The sequence below is a fragment of the Bubalus kerabau genome, chromosome 14 (assembly GCF_029407905.1).
Source record: "Bubalus kerabau isolate K-KA32 ecotype Philippines breed swamp buffalo chromosome 14, PCC_UOA_SB_1v2, whole genome shotgun sequence".
Taxonomy (NCBI): Eukaryota; Metazoa; Chordata; class Mammalia; order Artiodactyla; family Bovidae; genus Bubalus; species Bubalus kerabau.
This window is the reverse complement of record NC_073637.1, coordinates 5,144,646-5,163,445: the sequence shown is the minus strand read 5'-3', so window position 1 is coordinate 5,163,445 and position 18,800 is coordinate 5,144,646. Positions and strand designations below refer to the sequence as shown.

Below are 18,800 nucleotides of genomic sequence, written 5' to 3'. Positions count from 1 at the left end.
CAACTGTGAGGTGCCACTGATGCGTCACAAATCCTAGTTCCAGAAATGTGAAGAAAAACAAAAACAAAAACAAATAGGCATCTTAGGCCCTGAAATGAGGAATTCCCTTGAGACGTTAAGCAACCTGCTCCATGGGTCACAAAGCAGACAGTGAGGTCTTAGGATCTGAAGCCAACTAGACTGCAGCCCCTTCTCCAATCTCAGGGCACCGTCTCCTGCCTGACTGAATTCCTTCTTTCACCTAATATGGGTTAAGGCACTAAATGGTTGTTGAAAGGCAACAGCAAGGAAGCAGAAGAAAAAAATGAGAACACATACTTGAGGAACATAAAGTTGTTTTTATTTACAGGAAAAAGAAGATGCATAAACTTAACAGATCATCTCCTGGGAAGCTGTCTGAAATCCAGCAGAGGAAATACGCACAGAGGACCACGCACAGGATCGACGTGGGAGTGTTGTGACTGAGAGAGGAGGCGCAGGGAGAGTGGAGAAAGGGAGCCCACGTCGGGGTGGCACACCTGCCGCACACGTGGAAAGGGAACAGTCAGGTGACCCTGAAGGTCAGAACCAGTTTCAATGGGAGGAAAGGATGTCAGGATGAGGTGTCTGGAAAGTAGGGCGGAGACGGAGCATCATCCACACCAAAAACGTGAGTCATTTAAAAATGAGGGTGGGAAGAGGGAAGACGCGCTGCAGGATGAACGTCAGCCACACGCACGCATGCCTGGGGGCTCTGCAGGGACACAGAGGGCAGGAGGGGGGCGGCAGGGACCACCGGAGCTGGCAGGGGGTACATCGGAGCAGCAGCGCTACAGGACGCGAAGGGACAAGCTTTCAAGCCTTGAGACAAGCTGGGAAGGAGGTCAGACTCCAGAGAGAGGTGAAAAGCAGTCAGTCTCAGACACGCTGGATTTGGGGACCATCACGTCACCCGACGGGCAGGTCAACCGTTTACATCACTCACATAAAAGTAACGCCACACAGAAGGCTGCAGAGAGGAGGGAAGGGAGCAAAGAGCTTACCCCCATGAGGGAGGAAGAGGCCCGCGTTAGATGGGTGAGGACAGCGTGTGACAGCGGGGGTCGGGCAAGGAAAGGCAGACCAACTTCCGACTCTGACCAGACAGCGCGAAGTTTATTCCGTAGAACATACGAACTGTAATTTTAACCACAGAAGTTCTCAAATACTCACCAAACATCCACACGTCACTAGCTGAGGTAAAACGTCGAAAATTGATTGACTCAGGAGCCATCCATTTAATAGGCAATTTTCCTTTGGAAGCTGGAAGATTAATTTTAGAAAGTAAAACCTCCCTGTTATCTGCTTAGGGACCTCACAGTTAGAGCCAGCTGAGATTTCCACTATGGGGTCTTTGGGAGAACCACTTTTCCCTTGCTTTCAATGCTGGTCACTAGGGTGATGTGGGGAGGTGGGGAGCAGGGCAGGATGCAGCCAAGAGCTCACAGCCAACAGACTTAACAGTCCAAACCTTAGCTCAAGTACTAAGAATATGAAAATTAATAATAACTTGAAGAACCAAGTCAATCTGATTCTGAGATTGGCAAAATTAAAGAAAAAAAATCACATCAGCTAAATTTCAGCTCAAAAACTAAAGGATGGAAGTCTCTAGAGTCAGTAGATTGGAGCTCTGTACGAAGGTCGGGAGGAACTGTGTTCACTGAGCCAGGGAGCCCGCCCCTCCGCTGGGAGGTAGCAAGCTGTGTCCACCAGGCAGAGGGTCGGGAGCTGGACATCTGAGTTGATCCCAGCTGTCAGCAACTAGAGATAAAGCTGCAATGAACAAACACCAGTTTTTTGTAAATGTGGGCTTTCCTTTCTCTGGGTGAGATGGCTGGGTGTCTCTTTCTAGGTCATATGGAGTGCATGTTCAGTTTTTTAAGAATCTGCAAAACTCTTTTCCAGAGTGGTTGTATCATTTGACATTTAACACCCTCACAAACAATTCACAAGTAACTCACCTTGCCTTCTCCATGTCCGCCAGCATTCCGTGTTACCACTACTATGACCATGGCCACCCCGACAGGTGTGCCCAACACCCCCAGTGGCTCACTCTGCACTTCCCCAGGGGTAACGTGCCCTGTGCCACCCGAATAGCCTGCGGAGGAATCTCTCTTCATATCTTTTGCCCCTTTTCTACCTGTGTTCTTTCCCTTTTCACCTGTGAGTTTTGAGCGTTCTTTCTGTAGCCCAGATAACAGTCTTTTGTTGGGGATGTGGTTAGCAAACATCTCCTCCCACTCTGTAACTGGTGGTCTTTCCATCCATCTGCCCAGGTCTTTTGCAGAACAAAAGGTTTTAACTTCTGATGAGGAACAAGTTATTATTTTTTCCCTTTTATGCATGTTTTTGGTGTCAAATCCAGGGACTCTTCGCCTGGCCCTAGATTCAAAATATTTGCCTCTATTTTTCTTCCTAAAAGTCTCACAGTCTTAGGTCTTGTAACTAGTCTATGATGGGTCTGAGTTAATGGAGAGCGAGTGTAGGTTGCGGGCCGTTTCTTCCCCAGGGATGACCAATTGCTCTAGCAACTTCACCGCAAAGGCTGTCCTTGCTCCACGGACCTGACTACACACCTACGTCAAAGCTCAGCCGAGCACATTAAAAGGTACTTTTTTTAAGAGCTAAAAATCACTGAACATACTTCCTACTTGTCGCTCTGGTTTCTTACCTTTGTAGTAAGTACTATCTTCCATATATCGGGATAATCCAAAGTCTCCTAATTTTACGCAATCATTTGAGGACACCAGAACGTTCCGAGCAGCAATGTCCCTGATAAGGAAGAATGTGGAACAATAAATTTTAATATGAGGGGAAAACCCCACAAATTGATCTACATTATATAAAGACATATAGGTACTCTGTAAGACAGCTTATATATAATACAAACAGGAACTTTATTATACATTGAAAAAGAGAGGTGCTTTTATTGTTTTACTTCAAATATATTCCTTTTGGCAGATATTTACTCACTCAATAATATGGTGATTAGGATCGTGAATAATGGCAAAGAAAATTCTCAAATAATGAAACCACTTTCTACTTTTCATACAATCACACTGCCCACTGCAATAACTGATGGACAGTACAGGGCAGGGTGTGTAACCCTACTGTTACTAACAAATCTCATTAAATACAATTAAAATGATCTTCAGAACACTTGCAACACAAAATACTAGGCAAATGAACTGTAAGGGCTTTCACTTGTACTCAAATGAGAGACCCAGATTAAGAACAGAAATTCTGCACAAGGCCAACAGATGTTACTCATGACGCTATGGTGTCCTAGAAAGTTCCATGACAATATGTTTTAGGTCCACAGTGCCACATAGAGGCTGTCAACAGTATTTGTGGAAGGAACCAGTGATCTGCTTCAAACTCCATGTGAGGAAAACCCCTCAACTGCATGAGTCCCATGCCACGGCACTACACAGCAGGGCCTTCAGCGCCGTCTGTGTAGGGGTCAAGAGGGGCAAAGGGCCTCAGGCACCGTAAGAACCTCCTTCCGCCCACCCCCCGACTCAGAGGCAGCTCATCAGCTTCATGACTGGTCTCACCTGTGTACAAATCTTTTACTCTCCAGATACGCAAGGGCTGTACTAAGCTGATAGGCATATAGGATCAAAGACGCTAGATCCAAACTGTATTTCCTTACTTGCAGAAACGACCGCAGCTTTTTCAACAATGACCAAAAGGAACAAGAAAAATAATTAGTGTCAGAGACTAAAAATCAATAGCAGAAGAGCTACATTCAACAATGATCTGGAAAGGTCCAAATGCATTTTTATGAGAATGCCTTCAATTCCATCCTAAAAGAGAAAAAAACCCCAAAAAAACAGGCATAATGAAAGAGACACATCATCTCAGAAATCATGCCTAATTATTCTTCATTTGAGATCCAATTGCAAAAATTAGAGTCCTCATGATTACAGACACATTTCTGGAAAAATACAGAAAGATGGTTCCAGGGAATGAATAAAGCTGTGGTATAAAATACCACCAGATAATGAGAGCCAGAGAACAAAAAAAAAATCTAGTTACAAAACAAGCCTCCTACACAACCACGGTCAGCCCACCTCCCCAGAACATCCCATGCCCCAGGCCGACCTGAGCACAAGGGGATGAAGACAAAAGGTAGGCAAGAAGTGCCCCCTTCGCCGCCAGGGAATCTTGGGTGAAGAAGGGTAAAATGGTTACTTGTTTACAGGTGTTTAAGCACTAGGCCTATGGGTGCATACTATGACCATCAGGACTAATTCGGCTAAATGCTAATATAGCAAAGAAGGCAGATGAACTCCAATCCTACACAATCTCCCTACACATAAAGTGAAGTGAAGTGAAGTCGCTCAGTTGTGTCTGACTCTTTGCGACCCCATGGACAGTAGCCAACCAGGTTCCTCCGTCCATGGGATTTTCCAGGCAAGAATACTGGAGTGGGTTGCCATTTCCTTCTAGCATTATTAATGATCTAAGCCAGAAGAATTAGCCAATTCTCCAAAAAAAAAAGCAGAAAAATAATGTGAAAAAAAAAATTTACTATGTAAACACTCCATTTTATTTGGAAAGGTGTAGGAAAGGAAGAAGAGAAATCCTAGTGGCCTTAAGATATTTCCATCACCAGAAAGCTTTGTCAGGACTGGAAGTGGCAGGTGACCAAGTGGTTATTTTTTTCCCCTCTCTTGCTGTTGCCTAAAGAACATGCCCAGTGATTTGAGAGTGAAAGAAGCAATGTTAGAGAGGTTTGGGTATATGAATGCTGAATTTAGGTAAATCAGAACCATTGTTTCACCTTTGGGGGACTTCATTTTGCAGTGTCTTTTAGACCATCTAATGTTAGCCACAGTTTCTTCTTAGAGCCTCACAGAGCTGTCATCAGAGCTGGGGAGATCAGGGGGGCCACCAGCAGCGCCCTGTTCCCAGAAGGCAGGGCCGACACCATCGTGAGAGGACGACGGGCCCAGGCCATCTCTGATTCCCGGAAACTAAAACCCCAATTCTCACTAAAAGCAAAACTGCCCGGTGTCCAGAAACAAGTAATGTGCACAATGTGTTAGACGGTTAAACTAGTAGATTTCAGCACCAATGTCACGTGCAGACATCTGGAAGGTTTACCCCAAGCAGGGCCCAGGGAGCCGCCTGGAGACGGACAGAGGGCGGGGCCCAGCCGGCCCGCCCATCTGTGACTCAGCGGCCTGGGTGGGGCCCCGCGTCCAGGGGGTGGTGATACACCGACTAGGGAGCGTCTGCGTCCCGGAGGAGTCAAATAAGGACGTCTGCCCACGCTCTGCTACGTTTTAAGAAACCGGATTTAGAAAGATGGTAACAATAACCCTATACAGGAGACAGCAAAAGAGACACTGATGTATAGAACAGTCTTTTGGACTCTGTGGGAGAGGGAGAGGGTGGGATGATTTGGGAGAATGGCATTGAAATACGTATAATATCATATAGGGAACGAGTCGCCAGTCCAGGTTCGATGCACGATACTGGATGCTTGGGGCTGGTGCACTGGGACGACCCAGAGGGATGGTATGGGGAGGGAGGAGGGAGGAGGGTTCAGGATGGGGAACACATGTATACCCGTGGCGGATTCATTTCGATATTTGGCAAAACCAATACAGTATTGTAAAGTTAAAAAAAAAAAACAAAAACCAGGACTCACGTTAGTTGGTCTGAAAGACACTGTAAAGTGAATTCCCCCAAAGATGAAGCAGTAGTTCTGATTTACCTAAATTCAGCACTCATTTACCCAAACTCCACTAACATTGTTTTTTCCACACTCAAATCAGTGGGTGTGTTCTTTAGGCAACAGCAAGAGAGAGGGAATAAAGAGAACCACTTGGTCACCTGCCGCTTCCTGTCCTGACAAAGCTTTGGGGTGGGAAGGCCCTGCTGCCTGCACTGAGCTGGGGGACTTGGGAATTTAATGAGGGCGCTATACTACTACAGTGAAAGTGAAAATGAAGTCGTTCAGTTGTGTCTGACTCTTGGCGACCCCATGGTCTGTAGCCTATCAGGCTCCTCCATCCATAGGATTTTCCAGGCAAGAGTGCTGGATTGCCATTTCCTTCTCCAGGGGATCTTCCCGACCCAGGAATCGAACCCGGGTCTCCCGCGTCGCAGGCAGACGCTTTACCCTCTGAGCCACCGGCTCAGAGGGTAAAGCGTCTGCCTGCGACGCGGGAGACCCGGGTTCAACCCCTGGGTCGGGAAGATCCCCTGGAAAAAAGAAATGGCAATCTACTCCAGTATTCTTGCCTAGAGGATCCCATGGACACAGGAGCCTGGTGGGCTATAGTCCACAGGGTCACAAAGAGTCGGACACAACTAAGTGACTACACTATACTACTATAATATGTATATGCACACATATACACACTCTCCTATGTATACTATGAGAGTGTACGTCACACACTTCCCTGCGGGTGCAGGCGCAGTGGATGGGGGGCAGGTACCTCTCCGAGTGTGCACTAGTATATGCACACATACAGACACTCTTATATACTGTGAGAGTGTATGTCACGCACTCCCTTGCAGGTGCAGGCGCAGCAGGTGGGGGGGCGGGTACCTCTCCGAGTGTGCACAGCTCCATGATGATCCAGACCGGGTTCTCTGTTATGACTCCAATCAGCTTCACAATGTGAGGGTGGTCAAACTGACGCATCGTTACTGGGGAGAAACAGGTGTCCACCGTCATTGTTTTGAAGATCTTTCAGTTTCCTGAAGATGAGTTCAGTTAAGACTCGGGGCTAACGGGAGTTCCCTGGGGGTCCAGTGGTTAGGACTCAATGCTTTTCACTGGCTGAGAAAACCTCCTCTTCTTTTCCAGGGACAAATCTGACCTGAGGCTAACTTTCCAGGTTTTCCTCTGGAAAGCTGACCGAGCTGGAATGTGTGATTCATTCTCTAAGAAATATCCTTCATGGTAAAACCACCTGATGGGTAAATTGCTGGTGGGGCAGCAGGCGCTTTCCTGAGTGTGAGTGCTGCTGGGCGTCCCCTGCAGGGCCCCAGAGTCCATGCCGGTGGCTTTGAGAGGATTTCTCCTTGACCCGAGAGGCTCTGGCATCCACCGCTGTGGCCGCATCACCTCCCAGCACTATCAGGGCTAAGTAAGCAGTTCCTGGACCACTGTGAGGACTTCCCTGTGGGGAAATGCCAGCATGTGGCTTCCAGGCCTGAACTCCTCTCAGAAAGTCTGACGCCAGACATGGCCTGTGGCCATCATGTGAGTGTGACTGCTTTGCTGAGCCTAGGATGACCAAGAGGGCCCTGCACAGGTAAACATACCTAGATGTGGGGACCTATTTTTAAGTATGTACACATTTCTAACATCAGGTTAAGGAAGTCACCTGCACAGTACGCTAGAATGACTGAGACGCAGGACAACATTCCTAGAACTATAGAACCTCAAACCTGGAAGCAACTTGACAGGCAACCTAGTGCAGTGGTCCCCCCAAAGCACCTGGATTTCACAGACTACTGAAATGAAAAAAAAATTTTTTTTAATTTTGGGGACCAATTCAGGGTCGACTTTTATGCTGCCAAGCAAGGACACGAGCAACAAAGCAGGAGAAAATGTCTCATCATACCCACTCTAGTACGGAGCCCAGTGTGGACTGCAGCTCAGTGCCGGGTCCATCTGGGGAAGACAGGCCTCTCTGCTTTCACTCTGGACAGCACACAGCTGACCCTCCATATCCACAGGGGATGGGTCCCAGGACCCCCGGAGGGCAAGCAAAATCTGAGGACGCTCAAGTGCTTCTAAAAACAGTGGAGTATTTGCATGTAGCCTGTGCACAGCCTCCATACACTTTGTCTCCTGTAACACCTAATACAACGTAAACACCGTGTATACAGATGCCAGAGCATAGCAAAGTCAAGTTTTGCTTTTTGGGACTTTCTGGAATTCTTCTCAATATTTTCAACCCACAGTTGGTTGAATCTGTGGATGTAAAACTTGTAGATATGGAAGACTGTATATCCTACCATCGCACCAAGGACCACACTGGCTCTTCTTGCAGACTGACCATACCCTCACTTAAGAGAACTCAAACCCTTAAGGTATTCTCCCCTCAATTTTTTCCACACATCCCCAAAATAGGACCTGTTAGTTTAAAACAAAGAAACAAACAAAAAACACCACACACATCAATACCTGGTGCAAAATCCAAAATGTACCGCTGACAGCCATCTCGTCAGCACAGCTCATCAGTTCAGTGTAGTGTGATGGCCTGGGACAGACATTCAGGAACCCCGCATATTTACTCTTATTTTCAATTGACTTACCATCACTTTCAGTTTCGTGTTACCTTTAACATATAGTTAACAAGCTTTTCTATTTCTTTGGGGTAATCGTTAAGAACACTGCACAGAGCAGGGCTAAGAGGAGACCTCGGCCGCCAGGAAACTATCCGCAGGACTGAAGCCTGCCAGGCACAGCAGTCTGACTCATCACCCAGGGCCAGGAGTGCGGGCCAGGGTGGCTGCTGGCTTCCACAAACCAGAGTCACTGCCAACAGTCTTGCTCGCTCCTTTTTGAGTTGTTTGTGGCTCTTCCACACTCTGACAGCAGAGCTGAGCAGCAGCGACAGGGACCACCTGGCCTGCAGAGCCCAGGATATTTGGTACGTGGTGCTTTATAGAAAGAGTTTAATGACCCCTAATCTAGGCCATACTGCCACACTTACATGTAGAGCCTGTCAAAGCCCTACAGGATTTTAGGTATACTGCCTGTAGCATGTTTCTCTGAAATTACAGCCTTTCAAAAAGAACAAGGTTGGTTTGACCTGACTACTTACAAAATGCTAAAATTGATTTTTGTAATAATGATTCCAAATCACAATACCTACTCGCAAAAATTTTAGAGAAAGGTAAGCAATTTTCTAAAACGTGCATTTTTGAAAATATATAATGCACTTTACCACCAAAGGAAAGCACACAGGCCGTTAGGTGCTGCTGGCTGACACACAGCCTATGTTTCCTCAGCCTCGGCGCCCTGAAGAAGCGCACTTGCTGAGACGGAAGTCATCGCCAGGCCCTGCCTCATACTCCAGTCAAGGACCAAAGAACGGGATCAGGACTTCCTCTGACTTGACTCATGAAGTGACCATCTGGTTTATTCCACCACTTATCACTTATTGGGCTGCTGGGTGGTAAATATTTATTGAAATTCCATGTACATGTGATGAAAGACACCAAGATTCATTCATGCAACCAAAAGCTACAACCACCTTCTGTGAGTTAAGCCCTGTGTTGGCTCTGGGGCTGAGCCGTGAGCAAAACAAACACGGTCCCTCTCCCCACTGGGACTTACAGTCTAGAGGGAGAGAGAGGCATCGTGTATTTAATTATGGACACTTGAGAAGGGAAAGACCAGGCTCCCGTGACAAAGCCTCTGAACGAGAGACCCTTCAACTCTGCTGGTCGGGAGGAACAAGCCCAGTGGAAGCAGGATGAAGGACCCAGCCAGAGGCAGGCAGGAAGGAGCCAACATGTGCACACAGGCAGGACCAGGGCCGGCTTTCCGCAGGGCTGTCCTCAGGAGAGGACCTGACTCTACAGCGGGCCCTCAGGATGGTCTGGGCCCTGCTCCCCGCTCATCCTCGGGTTCCATCCTGTAGGGACTGTGTCTGTCCTGCTCACCGCCCAACTCCTGGACCTGTGGGCATCACTACGTCCGCCCAAGCCCAGAGTGGAGATAGTTATGGTACAAAGTGCCAGGGGATGAAGGGGCAGTTAGTCAATCTGCCTTCATACCCCAAATGTGACAGCCGCCCTGGAGAACTCTGTACCCATGAGCCTCAGCAAATACAGGTATGAACTGCATGGCAACAGAATAAATGTAGCAGCCTCATAAAAGTCAAAAACATTGTTTTTCTTACTTCTTCAGAGACTGTTTGGATTTCACAGACAGAAAGTCAAAATGGAGTCTCACAGAAATGTCTAGAAACTTACAGGCTTCTTGAAGGAACTTCTCTCTCACACTGTCCGAAGTACAGTTTTTACATGTTTTAATTGCAACTGCCAAAGCTGGATTCTCCTGTGATGGGGACACATGGAACAAGAGGTCTCTGTGTTAATCAGTGGGCACGTTCAGGAAAGGCGGTTTATTCCGCAACTCTGTGGATTCTGGATCAGACAGAATCAGAACTATAAAATCTTAACAGTGGGAGGAACACTTAAAATCCTCTGTAGAAAATCCCCAGAAAGCAGACATGCAAGTGAAACGCTGCAGGTTACTCGTGTCCCACAAACACCCACCCACCACCCATGGTGCCTCCGGGACTCCTGCAGGGGCTCAGGCTGCACCAGAACAAGGGCCGGCAACCCAGTGCACCACCAGCTGATATCCCAGCGGAGGATGCGGACAGACACCGTGAACGAGGTGCTCAGACGTCGCAGAGGTTAGAAGGTAAGCTCCTGGAAAGACAGCGGAGAGGGGACGAGAGCAAAGACCTGCTGGAGGGGCGGGGGCGGCCCTGTGGCTTCTACCCTGAGTGAGAGCTCCCCATCCCGGGGCAGGGTCTGGGCAGAGGAGGGCCCTGCTGACCTTGGCCAGGAAGGAACGCTCCAGGGAGGTGAGCGGAGGTGTGGATGTGGAGGGCTGGGGGGTAACGGGGGAGAGGATGCCAGGCTGGGCAGGAGAGGGCAAGCTGGGGTCTCTGAAGCTGACCAGAAGCCCAGCTCTGAATGTGACGGTCTTGAGATGTGGTTGGGACAGCGAGTCACACTGGGGAGTGGGCGTCAGCACTGGGTGGGGCAGGGAGGGGTCCTGGAGGCAGCCACAGTTCAGACAGTGTTGGAAGCACGGGCTAGACAAACCCCACAGGGAGAAAAAGGTGTGAAGACGGCACCCCCCAGCCCCTCCACACCGAGAGGTCAGGGAGAGGGGCAACACGCCAAGGTGCAGGGGGTGGCGAGAAACCTAGAAAACACGTCACCCTGGGAGCCAAAGAAGCTGAGCTTCCTCATCCAAGTTCAAAAGAAAAGCAAGAAATAGGAGGTCACTTCACGCAAATCAATTCAAAAAACACCAGGGAAGATTTTAACTGGAAATGTATGTGTTTATCCTATCCTTGGCTTTGGGTGGTCCCTTCCAGAACCATCTATTTCTCTTATTTCAGGTGCCCTGTTCACCCAAAAAAAAAAAAAAAAAACCACCTCATTAGAACAGCAACCTGATTCATAGTATGTGTTCAATAAATATTTGTGGAATTAACAAACACTTTGAATATTATTCTTTTAAATGGAAAGGCTCACTTACAAGTCATGATCAGGGTGCATCTTTTTTTTTGCGTATCTTAAAAGTACCCTCAATTGCATTAATTTGTTTTAGATTTCATGCTAACTGCACACTGTGATTCTAGGACATGCTCTCAAGCAAGAGTGACATAAAAGGCCACAAGACTGTAACACAGACTCAGGGGACTGCAGTCCCTCTCCGACCCTGAGGGAGGTGTGCCCATGTGGCAGGACCACTCTGGAGGGAGCGGTGGCCAGGCCCCCAGAGGAGAGCAGCCGGCTGGCACAGAGGTCTGTCTGCTGAACGCCTGAGCTTGGAGCCTTCTGACAGTCTCCAGTGACATACCACACTGCTCTGAATTTGAGACGGCAAACTTCTAGGACCAGCACCATGACTTCTACCTCTGTGTGAACCTAAGGCTGACTGATATATTTCAGAAATGATACAAAATGCCCATTTTTACAAGAGAACTGAATAACAACAGAAACTTTTGTAAGACCATAAATCAGTCACTCCTGTCAATTCACATTCAAATATTGAACATGGTGCTTTCTTAAGACAGTAAAGAAATGCAAACGAAGCACTGCCCTCTAAAGATGCATGGCTTCAGATGGATGCTAAGCCTGAGATTTCCGGGGCACCATGTGGGCAGAGGGCTATAGAACTGTTACTGATGACAGAGGCTGAATGAAAGATTAGCACGAATAAAAGACAGACCCAGCTCTCAGGAGCTAATTTTGCCAGTTTGGGTTTCTGAACATAGCAAGTGAATTGACGTATATGATAAGCCTTGCAGAGAACAATGGCAAATACCCTGAAGAAGCAGGGCCTCATGAGGATAGACAGGAGCAGGCCATGCAGGAGGCGGCACAGGCACGGTGGGGGGCCACCCGACAGGACCTACCGGGCTCGTGTAGGTGCCCTGGTGCACATCTCCAAACTGGCCCTCTCCGATGCACCGGCCGAGTTCTATTCTTTCTCTCTGAATCTCGTAGTCCCTGGCTGCAAAACACGATCCACACACCAGAAGACACTTCAGTGCAACATCCCCAGTGCAGAAAACATGGGACACATTTCATCACCATCGATGAGTAAGAATTTCACTGGTGGCACATCATTCTATGAAAATGCTTTAAACAGAGTGGAATTCTCTTAAACGAGTATTTTAAAAGGAATTTATGTAACTGTTACGGCACTGCTTAAATTATCAAAACGATGCGTTTTATACAAGGTAGGGTTTTTTTTTACATATTTTTGAATGTCTGATTCAGTTGATTAATTCAATAGTCTGCTAAATAATTGCTCCAACTTTAAGTTTATATATGTTTGATTAATATATACTATTAGTTCAGGTATTAATATATGAAGTCTAAAAACTGGTTATTTAAAGCAATTATTTCACAAGTAACTAAAATCTGTAGACATGGAGGGAAAAAATTGTGGCATGAGTAAGTTTGTTTTTTAAAAGTTTAAGAGTGTTCCACTTCATTATAATCCTATCTATATTATTCACGGAGCTAAACGAGTTTAAAGAGGTAGCTTCTAGGACCAGCTTTAAGTCAGAAAATTTGGGAACAAGGTTGAATGTATCACATAATAGATTACGAGTATTTTATACTTTTGACAGCATCAGCCTCAAATTAATGTAATCAATTGTCATGATTTATACAAATCCAATTATTTGTAGGCACATGGAAAGAAACTACCCACTTGGAACCTAGGAGATGATTCTAATCCAATGACCTGCTTGGTATTTTGATTTCTTCTAATTTGTCAAATTAGAAATCACATGGAAAATTCAACCCAAATTTTAGATGGTCATTTTCCTCTTTAAAATCACTTTAGCTGGTAGTTCCATTGATTTAACAGCATGAGTAAACCAATGAAAAAGTTTAAAAATAAAAGTTAACTGGAAACTGAGACATCCCGTATCATTCCATGGGTTGCAATTGCAAGCAAATGCAGTTATTTTAAAGGAATCCTGTTACCTTCATCTATTCCATAGCTTTCTGTATAGCAATTAAGAGAGAAAAAAAGTGAAGACCTTGCTTAGAAATAACTAATAGCAATCAGGTTAACAACAACAAACTCGGAGAGTACATTTCAATATTTACTTTGTCAAATATTTTGACTACTAACATGAGTCAAAAAAGAGGACCAAACACAAGTGACAACACAATATCCTCAAGCTAACGCAATGTGATACACAGTGCTTTGCATTTCTATCCCACAAACTCCTTATACGATAACCCATTTTTCTGGGGTTTAGATAAAAGCATGTTGGACATCTACTACTCAACTATGAATAATATACTAATTAAAATTTGGATAGTCTGCAAGAATGTACAAAAGACTAAGTGGCTAACCAAACCTTGAAACCAAAATTTAAACATTTCTCCAAATTGCTACCGTGAGTCACAGTAAACCCATTTAAGTCTCAACTCTTGCCTCCGTTTCAAATCACCAACCCAGGAGCCCTTAGAAAGAAGTTCAGCTCCCCCACCCCCACCTTTTTCCCCACAGGATACCCACAGGGTTGAGTTGGACTGGGCTATTTCTCTCTATTTTGGTATATCTCAACATGTGTAGGAAATCTATTGAGAACAACTTTCAAAATATTTATACAACAGGGTAAAGCACCTGAAACATTTTACAAACACACAGAGCTTTACTAAAACCAGGATATTAGATGCTGAATTATTAGGCCTCGAAGGCTTAAGGAGGACTCCTAGTCAGGCCTCTTTTACAGGTAGGGTTAACTTTTTTTTTTAATTGAGACACGCCCTTGAAATTTTCCAGAGCTGGGACTATATACACCCCACCTGGAGAGCTGGGGTTCCCAGGCCCTCCTCACCAGCTTGCCGCATGGCAGAGAAGCAGAGGCGACACTGCCGGGCTGCTGGGGGGGCGAGGGGCGGCGAGGAATCCTGCTCTCCCCACACCTCCCACCCCAAGCTGGAAGGACTGGACGCAGGAAGCTCTTTGTAATTGCTTAGTCAAGGGCAATAAGAAATGAAACCTCAGAGGGGAAATGTGATTCATTAAAAGGTGTGCATTCAAAGAACTGTATGTGTGTGTGTGTGTTTAAATACTAATTTCCTACAGACAGGAAATGCTTTAATCATTAAAGGTTATATATTATCACAGAGCAAGAAGACAAGATTACAAAATCCCCATAACTGAACTGACTTACGATAGATATTTGAGTTTCAGGCTTCTGACCTGGCAGTGGGCACGGAAGGCTGCAGAGAGTATTTCTACTACGAACTCAATAAGCTATTAAAAGGACAATAAACATCTAAAACATTTAAACACAAGATATTTAAAACTCTGTCAAATTTGAACAGGAGCAAAACCAAAAGCTACTCACTGGAGGGCATGGTGTAAGTGTCCTCTTCATCTATGATCTCGGCATAATCGTCCGTTTCTGTAGGACAGGAAACATGTATGTTGGAAGAGGTTAAATCTCCGACCCCCTGGCCTTGAACTAATTTGAGAAGGCAAAATGATCTGCCTGCATCCCCTGCTATGCTGACATATTCTTACAACACTATGACTCAATTTTTGTGCACACATGAGTCATTTACGGAAATAAAGGTGACATCATGGTCCACCATGTCATAATACACAGACTTGTTCCTCAGAGAGCACACAGACTGACACAGAAAACCCTTGTGGAAAACAGAAGACAGGAAACGACTGTGTGCACGACTCAAACGCACCAAGCGGCTGGGCTGACCGTGAAGCCCGCCTCCCTACACCCAGCACAGGCGTAGAGCCCCACCGCCGTCTGCTGGGGCTTCTCCAAGCACAGCTCAGACTTCATTCGCAACCAGACCTCACAGCATATTCTCCATGTTCTTCGGAAAACAAAATGGCATGTGGACGTTTGAGATACCTTACTTTATCTGTTCAGGGTGAAAGCAACCCAGGAATTGCTCTTGTAACTTTTCACTCAGATATCTGAACAGTGTCTATTCATGTCAAAAGGGTAAAAGATGTGTCAAAAATAATAAAATCAGAATAGCATAGAAATCGAGTTCTTCTCTGGTGTAAGTTCCAATGCTTCCACCAATTCCTCTCCGTAATGCAGGAACTTGACGACCCATCTCCATATTAATGGCGGGAAAACTCCTTTTGAGGAAAACACGCACTCACTTGGATAATAATTACACTGGAAAATCACTCGGGTCTTCTCTGTTTTTCTCGTACTGGAAAGAGGAAAACCTTGAGTAGCTCTGTGCACAGGGTTTAAGCTGCTGGGCCAGGAGAGGAGGCTATAAGTTCTAAAGAATTAAAAGGTCTCTCTTCTGTGCTGTCATTATCACTTCATTCAGATATTAAAATTATAGAAACCAAAGACAATAGAGACTATATACTGTTTATAGTCACTAGAACATCAACTGTTCTGCATACTGCTATGCTAACAACTGAGATCAAATGTAAAAGTAGTTCGAAGAATTCATTTCTCAATTGGTCATCATCATTAAAAGTAATTCAAGTAACAACAAATTCAACTGACAGAACATAAAGTCCATAAACAGGCATTCCTTTAGGTATTTGGCAAATGTGACCTATTCCTAAGCCCTGTATGACAGGTGGATAATTTATGTTATTCTTACGTGTTTATAAATATTACTACTTTCAGGATTAAAGAAAAAAATTATTTAATCTATCCCACATCTTACATTCCTACATTTCTCTCTCCTATCCTGTTCTCAGGACATCCTGTTCTCAGTGGATACCAGGAGTGGTGGTGGTTTCTAGGTCCGCAGTCTTGCTTTTGTGTAAGGTGGCTGGGCGGAAACTGTGAAATGAAATTTGGGGACAGAGTGTGCCGCCAAGGCTGGGGTGAGGAAGAGGGACTAAGTGGGGGACCGTGTCAGGCTAAGGCCACACAGGCGGACCTCAACCGTCCACACTGTCGGCAACGTGGCAACTTGATCTCCTGCACCCACAGACCCACCCCCACGGTCCTCTTTCACATACACCACACACCCACCCCCCTTGGAGGCAAAACACATTAGCTGACCCTGAGGAAGCTGGAATCTGCTGCAAAACTGCCCAGAACTCTGGCTGTGCCTCCCTCCCCCAGCCGCCCTGTTACCAGAGCTGCCCTGGAGTCATCATCAGCCCCTGCCCTGGGCTCTCGGCTCCACTAAGATGTCAGGGGCCCAGGACTCAGTGGGCTTCCCAGGGCCGCCGGGGCCCCTGTCGGCCTGTCCTTCATTTCCCTTAAAGAACAGTGTCTGCCACCTGCTCAGAGACCCCTCCTGGCCCCCAGTCACTCTCAATCGCGCTGCCCGACGTGCTCTGCTCAGGGCCCGTCACTACCAGCTCTCCGCTGGTCCTCTGGCTCTTGGGAGTGGAGCCCCCGGGCAGCGGGCCCTGCTGCAGCTCATCCACTGTCCTGTTCTCAGCCTGCAAACAAGAGCCGGCACTGGGGAGGCGCTGGGCGAGTGCTCACTGAACAGAAACAAGGCATGCACTCCAGGCACACAAGGGGGGCCGCGAGCCTGAGGCAGGGGGGACAGGCCAGGCAGAGCTGCACGCGGGCACCCACAGCCCAGTCTGTGCTTCAGGGGTGCCCTCACGTGTCCGATGAGAACACGTCCACCTGCGGGGGTTGTCATGAGGATCACAGAGACACACATCAAGCTGCAGTGGGCCCTGAAGACAACAGGTGACTGAGGGCTGCGATCTCCTTGGTGCCCTCTGCTTCTGAGGCCTCACTGGCAGGAGCCCTCTGGGTGGGGCTGCAGCGGCTCCCAGGACTGCCTCTTTTTATAAAACCCTCAGCAAAGAGACAACCTCTGAACTGTTCTCAGGGAGAAAGAAGAAGAAGGCTCATACATCAGGCTGGCACACAAAACTGATTTGGGAAAAAAACAAGCTGCATACACTTTCGTTTACACCATCACAAGAAAGAGTCTGCAGTTTTTGTGTCTTGGTGCGATGTGAATGCTACAAAAAAAGCTCTGGGGATTATCCAAAACACCCGGGCATCACTCGTGATGAATGTGGGTGTGGATACTGTGACACCAGGTGAACAGGGAGCTCTCGCTGCTGTGTTCTTCTCAGGCTGGTTCTCACGGGGCAGGGCCAACACTGGTGAAGGCACACGCACCTACGAACGTGATACGTAAGCATGGTGAAGGCATACGCACGTGACCTTCTACGTAAGGCTTTTCAAGTGAGATACTTGGTGGATTTCCCCAAGAACTCTTGATATGGAACTGTTCTACTTTCCATTTTTCTTTCCTGGTTTTTAGGATGATGGGCTAGTACAACACTGATATGAGAGGCACTTTTACATACTCAACGGTCCCTGAACAACTGGAGTCCACTCTGAAACCATCTGGCTCCCAAATATGGTAGGAGGAAAACATAAGGGAAAAGGAGGCAGGTTGAAAGATCTCGGCACAAATGAAGGGAAGAGCTGTGTGTGCTCCACTTAATCATGGTGGCCACGGCTAACGGAGACCTGGGCACCTGCCAGACACCATCACAAACAATACACACACCACTGCTTAACCTCGGGAAAATCGTACATGGTGGGTCCCGCTCTCATCATCCTGTTTCCCAGGCTGGAACCCGAGGCCCCCAGAGGCACTGGAGGGGCCCTGTAGGAGGGCGCCCGGGCCACTGTGTTCTGAGCTCTGCTCTTTGTCACCTTCCGCGTTTCTGGGGGCTTCGTCTTGTGAGACCAGACCCCCTGCGTCTTGAGACCTCAGCACGCTCTCCTAAGTGTGCTTGGGGACTTCACCCCCGATGTGGCTCCAGCTTTGCTCCAGGGCTGTGCCCAGGTAGGCTTTTGTGGGTCTGTGTACTTGGGAGACAATTTCAGACCATGAGTTGAATATTTCAAAATGAACACTCTGAAAAATGGAGGCCTCTGAAACCATGGGTAACACTGTAATCCGAAAGGTTTTTCAGACCATGAGTTGAATATTTCAAAATAAATACTTTGAAAAATGGTGACCTCTGAAACCCTGGATAACACTGTAATTTACAGTGTTTGGTTTCACAGTATGTGGTAAAATAAAAATGATGGGAAGACATGTTAAAAGGACAGAAACTGACAACTGAAATGAGGAGAGAAAAGTATCAAGTTCTCATTCTCAAAGATGGTGAGTGAGACCTAGTAAAGTCGCTCCAGAAACCTGGACATGCACACGGGTTCTGCTCTGTCACCCAAAGGCCTGATGCCTCTGGAGTCCCTGGGAAGGGCCAGTCTGGAGAGCAGGAGGGAGGGGGCAGCGGACACTTGGCTGTAAATATCAGAGCTGGACCAGGATCTGCAGCCCACCAACCTCCCGGGTGCCCTCAGTCCCCTGGTGGGGAAGGGGGCGGGCGGTGCGAGTCTGCCCCCACCTACACTGGCCGGGCCTGTTGCCCTCGGGGGGCCTGAGGACGCACCACCCCCAGAGCAGCATGTGCAGGGGGACGCCACTGCCCAGCAGTGCAGTGCGACTGAGCGATCACAGCTCCTCACACCACCTGGACAGGCGAACCTGCGGTCAGCCTTGGGAGGCCG

At 47.3% G+C, this 18,800-nt stretch overlaps 1 protein-coding gene across 24 annotated transcripts in view; it reads right to left on the bottom strand.

Annotated features, from left to right (window-relative positions):
* PTK2 (protein tyrosine kinase 2) overlaps nucleotides 1–18,800 on the bottom strand; it is a 193,462-nt gene that overhangs the window by 38,503 nt on the left and 136,159 nt on the right. For 19 of the 24 annotated variants that reach the window (XM_055545652.1, XM_055545655.1, XM_055545665.1 and 16 more), the window contains 8 exons: nucleotides 14,634–14,690; nucleotides 13,252–13,272; nucleotides 12,168–12,265; nucleotides 9,976–10,060; nucleotides 6,587–6,687; nucleotides 3,576–3,691; nucleotides 2,690–2,790; nucleotides 1,192–1,281 (listed from right to left, as the gene is read on the bottom strand). In XM_055545652.1, the coding sequence (XP_055401627.1) occupies nucleotides 1,192–1,281; nucleotides 2,690–2,790; nucleotides 3,576–3,691; nucleotides 6,587–6,687; nucleotides 9,976–10,060; nucleotides 12,168–12,265; nucleotides 13,252–13,272; nucleotides 14,634–14,690 (669 nt within the window). Of the gene's footprint in view, nucleotides 1–1,191; nucleotides 1,282–2,689; nucleotides 2,791–3,575; nucleotides 3,692–6,586; nucleotides 6,688–8,176; nucleotides 8,253–9,975; nucleotides 10,061–12,167; nucleotides 12,266–13,251; nucleotides 13,273–14,633; nucleotides 14,691–18,800 lie in introns of those variants that run through there. The other 5 variants (XM_055545656.1, XM_055545659.1, XM_055545668.1 and 2 more) reach the window with 3 other exon arrangements.